At 35.7% G+C, this 9,866-nt stretch overlaps 2 protein-coding genes across 2 annotated transcripts; both read left to right on the top strand.

The window, feature by feature from the left end:
- The first annotated feature begins 2,499 nt into the window (after positions 1-2,499).
- LOC104093864 (protein Dr1 homolog) lies at positions 2,500-6,679 on the top strand. Its single transcript, XM_009599698.4, has 6 exons — positions 2,500-2,912; positions 3,031-3,092; positions 3,773-3,862; positions 5,039-5,133; positions 5,728-5,796; positions 6,085-6,679. The coding sequence occupies exons 2-6, from the start codon at positions 3,038-3,040 to the stop codon at positions 6,502-6,504; spliced, it is 729 nt and encodes a 242-aa protein (XP_009597993.1). The 5' UTR covers positions 2,500-2,912; positions 3,031-3,037; the 3' UTR covers positions 6,505-6,679.
- Positions 6,680-7,604: 925 nt separating this feature from the next.
- On the top strand, positions 7,605-8,703 carry LOC104093857 (protein MIZU-KUSSEI 1-like). The gene has a single exon (XM_009599692.4). It carries the CDS (start codon positions 7,693-7,695, stop codon positions 8,563-8,565), a length of 873 nt encoding a protein of 290 aa, XP_009597987.1. The 5' UTR covers positions 7,605-7,692; the 3' UTR covers positions 8,566-8,703.
- Positions 8,704-9,866: the final 1,163 nt, after the last annotated feature.

Below are 9,866 nucleotides of genomic sequence, written 5' to 3'. Positions count from 1 at the left end.
TGCAAACAGAAAACAAGTTAAAAAGGGGCGACCAAATAGGGCGCCCCATGCAAATTTTACAGCATTTTATGAGTGTCTCACCATGGGCGAGTCTTAATTCTGCCTTTTAAAATAGTGGTGCCCAAAGGAAGCAAAAAGAAAAGAGCTTTTAACACGTTTGGCCAGCTAGTCAAAAATAATTACAATCGCTAGTTAATGTATAATATTATATATTAAAATACAAAAAATATATATTTGCTGGCTATTATTTTGGAGACCGGCTATACAGTGTAAAATTTCAAAAGAAAAAAAACAAAGACTTGATACTAAATGGACCGCGGGCCCAACTACACGACCCAAATTAAGGCATCTATAGTGGGCATGGATAAGCAAATCCACTAGAATCAGTAACTCTTCTCTCCTCTCCTCTCGCTTCCATTGGCAATTCATGAAATTTCACCACTACCTGCTAGGGGTGTGCGTTCGGTATTTCGATACGATATTTAAGAATTTCAGTTCGGTATTCAGTATATCAATTGTTCATACCAAATACAGTACCAATGTAGTTCGATACGGTTCGGTATTTCTTAGTTTGGTTCGGTACAATTTTGGTATGGACGGTAAAATAGCTGTTAGTTTTCTTTAGACAATTTTCAAAGAAAAAATAATTTCTTCACATATATGTTCTGTCGTGTTACTCAATAGCAGTATATATCCTCTAGCGAATCCTTTGTCGTGGCTAGAGGTGTACATAGGTCGGGTTAGTTCGGATTTTTTAATTACCAAACCAAATCAATTGTATCGGGTTATCAAATCTAAATACCAAACCAAACCAAACCAATAAAAGTCAGGTTTTTTAATCTCGGGGTTTCTCGGATTATTCGAGTTTTCAGGGTTTTTTTTTCCTCATAAAGTCTTCATAGCACAAATCGTAAAATTTGTGCTCCAAATATTTCTTTAATCCTAGTAAGACAAAACTATATAAGGTGTTTTTCAATAAAATAACATAAATATGAGATGAGTCATGACATTGTATTAAAATATTCAACAATAAAGCTAATAAAATCGCATAAAATAAATATTATTAATAAGCTATAATAAAAAAATATAATTTAAAAATTACGACTAATAAGTACTATTATTTACATGACTAGCCATTAAAAGAAAAATAAGTTATACATTTTATCTAAACCATGGAAAAACTAAAAAATAAATATCCAACACTATTTTCATTCACAGTACAATTGAATTGAATGTATTTTATTAGTATTAATATTGATTTGATTTTGGTTTAGGATTTATTTGAGTTACTAACATTTATGGACTATAAAACTTATTGGAGCATCCAAAAATTATAAGTCCAAGCTTGAAATAATACGTTAAAAGATAAAACTATAAAAAAACTTAAGAAATATTTATAAACTACACTACAATAAATATTTTTATGCATGAAATATATTTAAAACTTCTATACATATAATGTCGGGTTGATCTGGTTTCGGTTTGACTTTTTTGTAGTTAAAACCAAACCAAACCAAATATGGTGGGGGCTTTTTGCAATACCAAACCAATTATCAAACCAAACTATAGTCGAATTTTTTTTCTCGATTTGATTCGAATTATCGAATTTGTGCGATTTGTCGATTTCATTTGTACACCTTAGTTGTGGAAGTTTTAGTTTGCAGTCATCTTTACCATGCTGATTGTTTGGCAGAAAGAACACACCATGGTATAGAACATATTCACGTACCCTGCTCAATTTGTCTTGGCCTATGTTCTCAGGTTGACACCTCACTACAATAAGATTTGAGTAAACTCAATAATACCATGATCTAGGATTTTAAAACTTGTGAGTGCAGACACAGTTTATTTACATATGTCTAAATATTTGATAAAATTTAACTACAGATTTTGTGTATATATACTTCTAGTTCAAGGTAGTGGATAAATATTTCATCATTGGGAGATAAGGGAAATGCAGCTGCAAGAGGCTTCAAGAATCAGTTAGCGTTTGTATAATTTTTTCATGTATTGCATTCTAGTTTAACATTCAGATAGGACATAACTGACAAAAATATAATACTATCTCCGTTCCAGTTTATGTGAATCTATTTCTTTTTTGGTTCGTTCAAAAAAAAATGATCCCTTTCTAAATTTGAAAATAATTTTGCTTAAATTTATAATTCTATCATTAATGAGAAGTTTTTATAACCACACAAATATTCTGGGCCTCTTTTTGAATTGTTTAAGATCACAAATTCTAAAAGTCTTTATTTTTTTTTAAATTTTGTGCTCAGTCAAACAGATTCACGGGACGGAGAGAGTAGCATGTTAAACGAAATTGATGGATTATAAATGGTAATTGGAGTTGGGTCGGGAAATGTGCAGTTGGACTTGGAGTTGGGAAATGTTGACGGGCTTACTGAAAATCTCGATATTTTGGTGTATCAAAAGTTCAATACCGAGAACCGTACAAAACTTTTGAAATATTTATACCGAATTAAGTACCCAAGAACGGAAGAAACCGATATTGATTTGATTTTTCGAATTTTATGACCACCGCTTATACCCGCGGTATCCGCTGCCGTAAAGACGAATACACTACTATATAACAACATAAACTATATTTTATCTTCTCACACTTTCCCACACCCTTAAGATCTACGTGCAAACCACTCACCTATTATTACTCACGAACCTTTGCTTTATGAGCCGCACGTCCTTACGCGCGCGTGGGTATTCTATTCATTCAATGCGCTTTACAGAAACTTAGCCCTAGACCACTTCCTTCTCTATATCGACCATGAACAACCACCGTCTACGACTCCGATCACCTACGTCGATCCCTTTTTATATATCTGCCAATCGGCTGAATTGCTACTGAATTTTTATTTAATTCCAATCTGCCTGAATCGCGATTTTCTCCTCGTAAGGTCAGTATAATTTTATTTATTTTCTCTTCTAAGCTCCAGATCTTTCCTTTTAGTTTTTTCTGCAAATTCGAAGAGTTTGTGATTTTAATTTTAAGAATTTTTGGTTTGGTTATTGAAGGGTTAAAATGGAACCTATGGACATCGTTGGTAAATCAAAGGAAGATGCTTCACTTCCCAAAGGTTTCTTCTCTCTTCTCTCTTTAGTTTCCGTTCATGTATAAATATATTCAGAAAAGAATAATTTTGAGCCAGCATATTTAGACTTAATTACTGTTTACTCGGATTGCTTTTCACCAAATTAAATGAGCGTCTACTGATTTGAAAGTTTAAATTATTTGGTGAGGAAAATTGTTTATTAGCTTAATTTATGATTATCCTGTCCAAGATATTAGAGTTCTCGTGAGATATTAGCTAAACACTTATGATTATCCTGTCCAAAAGACGACATAATTAGCTAGGTGGTTGCAAAAAACGTTGTATAGCATTTTTGTCTCACAGTTGAGTTTTAAGTCGAGAAATAGGGTTGAGCAGTGCACAACTTACTGAATTCTAAAATCAGTTTCAGTTAGCTAATAGCTTGATTCTTCGTGCTGTCTAAACTTCTCTATTTTTGTTCTAGCTCTACATAGTAAGTAGGATATTTTGTGTCAATCTTTTTTGAATTTCCCGTCACATTATGTATCAATAGCCAGAGTAACTCAGTTCTATCTCATCAGCGTATAAAGAAAAAATGCTGCTTTTTTATTCCTAATCTCTGAAAGTCATTTAAATATTCACGAATTTGCTATTTGATTTAAATTACTTAGTTTCATTAATGGTTTACTTTCTTTGGCTATACTGACCAGTGTATCTCTTTTCAGCAACTATGACAAAAATTATTAAAGAAATGTTGCCCCCAGATGTTCGTGTTGCCCGAGATGCTCAAGATCTTTTGATTGAATGTTGTGTAGGTGAGTTGATTTTAATTTGTCCAATTTAATTTTATGAATTCAGTTTAGTTATCATGATGGCTCTGACTTTGTTTAATACTGTTTGATTATGAACGCAATTCTGAACCCTCAGGGGTTGGCCTGGTGGCAATTGACTTGAGCCTTGGGGTTTGCTCCCTTTCAAGGTCTCAAGTTCGAAACCCACTGGGTGCAAACAGTTTTCTGAGGGCCATCGGACTGGGTAAAACCTGAATTAACCGTGGTGCACTTGCGGGAAACTCCTTGCCGAGGGCCTGTGCACCCCCGGGATTAGTCGGGGCTCAAAGAGACTCGGACACCCGGTGCAAAAATCAAAATGAACGCAATTCTGCTTCTCTCTGATTTTAATGGGAGTTTCTTTTATCAAGCTGATTTACTGGGAATAAGCTGGTGTATAATCTATTGTCACTGTTGGAAGTTATTGAATTGAGGGAGTAGTGTGTCTTCAAGGCCTCTTGGTCCTCAAATTTCATATAGTCTGAAGAGACATAGTAAGAAAAGTATGAGAGAAGTGCTTGGTAGTGACTACTGAGCACAGTTTAAGACATTTAAGACATTAAGCGGGTTACTATGAGAAACTGTTAATAGGAGTCAAGGTTTTAAAAAGATCCTGCGTTTTATTCTAAAATGATTCATACACCTCAAATAGATCAAGGTTGGAATCCTGGTAGAGGCAAAAAACTATGTGGTTCTTCCCATTTGCCTAAGCCAGAATTTACTTGGAACCTGCTTTAGTGGGAGGACGCAAGTACGCTGTTTGAATAGTAAAGGTGCACGAAAGTTGGCCCAGACACCAAATTTTTTATTTTTAAAAAAATGATTCATACAACTCAAATAGATTGCTTCCAGATTACACAGTTATACTAATAGATCCAAAATTCATTGATCTCTTTTTACAGTCCATGTCCTGTTAGATGAATTTAAAGTAATTTGGGGCGGAGCTGCTGGTGATATGTCTTTGTTAAACTATCTTTCGTTTCCTGATCTCCCTCTATGGATAATTGGATCACCACCTCTTCAATTACCTTAAGTGGATAGCAAAGTCATAGCTTCTATTATTACTTTATTTAACTTCCATTATTTTCTAAATTAACTTCACAAGGTCATTTCCCTCTTTCTCCTTAGCTAAGTGTTTGTGACTTTTTCTGTGTTGTGCAGAGTTCATTAATCTTATCTCCTCAGAATCGAATGAAGTTTGTAATAGAGAAGGCAAACGAACAATTGCACCAGAACATGTACTCAAGGCTTTAGAGGTGCTTGACCTGATCCTGTAATTCTTCTTCTGTGTGTATTTTCTTCTATGTTTATCCTGTTCTGCAATTCTCTACTGGCACTTTTTACTGTATGATTTATATCAGTTTACTCCAAGATGAGATAGGTCAGTTCAGATGTAGTTTTCCCTTGAGCTAAAGTTAGGCCAATAGGATAACAAAGCTTCTTCACTTAGGAATCTGTTTTCTTATGCCCTGGAAGTGACAATGAGGTGTTGTAAAGATAACTAATGCAAATATCATTCATGATTTTAACTGATGTCTGCATATTATGTAAATGATGGTTTCCTTTATCTGGGGTCTGAGGAATGTATTCACCACAGAAACCAATGGAATAGTAGTGACACAATTATTTTCATCATTGACCATCCAGAAATCTTTCCTTTTTTACCTTTATAAAATACCAGCCAGAAATTTTAATCATGTATTATCCTTTTGACGTTAATATATTAATATTATCCGCTAGTGAATTTTTATGATATCCTTGCTTTGGCTTGGAGTGAAAAATAAAGATATGATTTGGTAATCAGAACTTGCTTGTATCGTCTTTGCTTATGTTAATTTATGATCTCTCAGGTTCTTGGTTTTGGGGAATATATAGAAGAAGTATATGCTGCATATGAACAACACAAGCTAGAGACCATGGTAATTTCTCTTTTCTTATTGTCTTACTTTAGTTTGACATATGGATAACCTATTATTAATTCAGCTTCTCTGTTGAATAGCTAGTGTATCATCTGTTGAGCTACCATCTCTTTCCTTTTCTCATGGAGGTCTTATCTTAGTGATTTCTTTTCATTTTGTCTTTTGTTCTCCAAGTGAGTTTCTCCTTCTCCCCTTGAGTTCACAGCATGTGGCTAAACCATTTAAAGTGATTTATAACTGCAATAAGTTTTATCATTTATTTCCTTTTGGTGTATTTTTCTACCATAGGACACTGTGAGATCTGGGAAATGTAATAATGTAGCCGAAATGACTGAAGAAGAAGCTTTAGCTGAGCAACAGAGAATGTTCGCCGAGGCACGTGCAAGGATGAATGGTGGTGTTACAGGCCCCCCCAAGCAGCAAGATTCAGAAGTTGGACAACAGAGGATGTTTGCTGAGGCGTGTGCAAGGATGAATGGCGATGTTACAGGCCCCACCAAGCAGCAAGATTCAGAAACTGAGCAGCAGAGGATGTTTGCTGAGGCATGTGTAAGGATGAATGGCGATGTTACAGGCCTCCCCAAGCAGCAAGATTCAGAAGCTGAGCAACAGAGGATGCTTGCTGAGGCGCATGCAATGATGAATGGTGGTGTTACAGGCCCCCCCAAGGAGCAAGATTCAGAAGCAAAGCAAAACTTTAATAGCTAACTTCACTTTTTGTTGTTCTGTAGGAAAAGCATCTTTAGTCTTAGTAGTGGGATCTTTCTTCTATTATGTGGAAAAAGCTCCTGGCGCATGTGTCGACTGTGAGGGCTCTAGTTCAGTTTGTACTCGATGCATTATGTTCATATATTATGTAAATTAGTAGGAATTTGCTTCAGAATGTTGGTTTATGAGGGCTCTTGTGAGTATTTCTGTCACAAAGGGGTCTTTGCCTCTTTCCATTTTGCCCAAATAAAAAACAATCTCAACACGGAAACTACTGGAAAAGATAGTACTTTACCAAATAAAAAATTGTCCCAACACTGAACCAGTGGGAGAGAATGATGAATGTGATCGTCGCAATAGAATAAGGGTCATTATAAATTGCCTAAATGACCGTTCTTTGTTTATTTTGGATCTGCCACTGTTTGTTTCTGGTGCTTTCGCTTTTTCCCTTCCAGGTAATTGAATATCCGGCAGAGGAAAATGAAAAATGGATCTTCTTTTTCATTTAGGCCCACCATCGCATTTCCAGGGTTTGGCTTTGGCAATATTTGAAGCTCAATGAAAGAGGACAAGAAAGAGACACCTGAATTCAATGTTACCTTTGTGGTACTGTTTATTGTAAATAATTGTGTCTTCTTGAGTAGAGAATCTAAAGTGATCGTTTGAGCTAAGCCCAACATCACCATTCATCACTGACTCTGGTCCTCTGGGTATGTTTTGCAGAGAAGGGGATGTCTGCTGTAAACAGCTATAGTTCTCTGATTTTGTGACCACCTCATTTTTCTTTTTTACTGTGTTTGGGTTCAAGTCAAGATACTCCTTACCTTGTCTCACTGAGATTCCTTTCTTTATTTCAAAATATTATTGTTAGGGGGTGGGGGGATATCTCCCAACTCATGCCTGCCCTTTCCTCGTATTTCACTCCCAGTTCCCATGACAGTTGGTGGGGTAGCTTATGTTTTCTTTTTGTCAGATTCTTGTACTATGACCAAGTACTAGAAGATAAACAAATTTAAATAATAATAAAAAAAGAATACTCCGAAAAGAACAAATCAATGTTCCGTTGTATAAATGAACTTTTACATTATCAGGTGTCTAAAATAAAATTATACGAATCTGTCAATCCTCATTCTCCTACCTACCAACTAACACTTTAAAAGTGCAGCCTACTTTGCTTTTCTTTCTCGGATGAAGACAATCATGGCAAGGAATTTCCATGATCTGTCCTCCAAGAAGCAGTTAAACTGGACAACTAAAGTCAGCAATGAAGAACAACAAGTAGCAGCAGAAGATCCATTCCTTAAAGCCACCTCATACACAAACAACACTGAAGATGTAAAAGCAGAAAACATAAAGTTATCTCCTTTGAAATATCCCCAAGTCTCAACCTCCAAATCTTCTTCCTTAAACACTATTCTTGAAGACAAGACAGAGGACAAGAAGTTAATTCAAGAATCAGTAACAGCAACTTCAGCATCTGCTCCAACAGGGAGGAAAGCAGTGGCCAGGCTGAAATCTGTACTAACATCACTTGGTAGAAACAAAGGATATTTCCAACAAGGCCTAGGAACTAAAGTTGTGGGCACCCTTTTCGGACACAAGAAAGGACATGTACATTTTGCATTTCAGAAAGATCCCAATTCAAAGCCAGCTTTCTTGGTAGAATTAGCCACCCCTATAAGTGGATTAGTCCGCGAAATGGCATCCGGATTGGTTAGGATTGCATTGGAATGTGACAAGGAAGAAGAAGAGAAAAAATCAACTAGACTCATAGATGAGATTTTGTGGAGGACTTACTGTAATGGGAAGAAATGTGGCTTTGCAACAAGAAGGGAATGTGGGACAAAGGAATTGCAGATTCTGAAAGCTGTGGAGCCAATATCAATGGGTGCTGGTGTTTTACCAGAAGGGAATGGTGAGTGTCATGACTCAGGGGATGTGATGTATATGAGGGCAAAGTTTGAGAGAGTAGTGGGGTCTAGAGATTCAGAGGCTTTCTACATGATGAATCCTGATAGTGATGGAGCTCCTGAACTTAGTATTTACTTGCTCAGAGTTTAAGCATCCATGCGCAAACTCGACTATTTAGAGTCTTAGATAAATAAATTTTCCTCCTTTTTTTTCTGTTAACATGTAGTCTGACTGAGAGAGGCTTAAATGGAGCGACATAGACAATGAGTGTTCGTTTAGCCGACCTCACTTTCTTGGAATTGCGACTTTGTTGTTGTTAAATATGTAGTCCTTTCTTGAGCCAACTACATGGAGATATATCCATGTTGTGTTATGTTTGAAAAGAAAATCCGGTTAGAGAATGGAAACTGGTTGATGTATTTCTTTTCTTTTTCTTGGATGGAATGGAAGATATTATATGTTACTGATTATCACCAAATTTTACTTGCTATTTGATCACCAGGCATAATTTATGTCCCATTGTAGTTAATGATTTACTGCATGATCAGAGATGACACATACCGACTTTTATCTGACTTCTCAGGTTCTCATGATTGCTTTAAAATTGTTCATTGTGTTTGCATTCTTAATTCTCAGTTGATGTCAGTGTTCTTGGCTTCATAAACTTGTATTTATATTCATCAAAGACAAAGTTGGAATTACCCTACTGCTTATTTTACCCTCAGCAGCACATTCTGATCATTAGTTGAAATTGTTGTTTTCTGTCACTAACACACCACTAAGAATTAATGATTCTTTATAACATCTCATGCATATTAAATGGTATTTGCGCTGGTAAGAAATAATAGGTACCTGGTAAAATAATTGAGGTACGGAAGTCACCCTTATAAGAAAAAATGGGGTGTGGGCTGTATTCGAAAATGTGCAATATGGGGCAACGTTTTTACCTTTGCAAATGGGAACCATGGTCCTCTTTGAAACATCCAAACAGTTAATGTTTGATGTTTTTCTCTTTCCTTCTTTTCTTGACTGCTTTCCTCTAATTTTGAAAGATTTGCAACGTTCCTTTTCCTGGGCATCTCATTTAAAGTGTCTAATTGTCACATGTTCCAATCATTGATTTTGGTCTGAGCTTGATCGAAGTAATAACATGAGAATCCCAACAAATTAAGCTTTGTACTGTTAAATCAGACTTTATTTAAAAACAAGAATTAGAGGACAAATATTTCCTCTTTTAAATTGGTCCCGCTGTTAGAACGGGTAACACCGTTCAAATAAAGAAATACATTTCTAAAAGAGTTTCCTTCCCTTCGTTAGAAAATACGGACTGATCCCATATTTAGAAGCTTATTAAATTAAAGAGCTCAATCGAGAATGGTAAAGAAATAAACAACAAAGGGGTAAGTAATCTATCATAAGATTGGAAATGAAATTGCACTTAGGCCAGAGGT

The sequence above is a fragment of the Nicotiana tomentosiformis genome, chromosome 6, assembly GCF_000390325.3.
Source record: "Nicotiana tomentosiformis chromosome 6, ASM39032v3, whole genome shotgun sequence".
NCBI lineage: Eukaryota > Viridiplantae > Streptophyta > Magnoliopsida > Solanales > Solanaceae > Nicotiana > Nicotiana tomentosiformis.
Note: the sequence above shows the minus strand (reverse complement) of the source record. Positions and strands in the feature narration are given on the sequence as shown.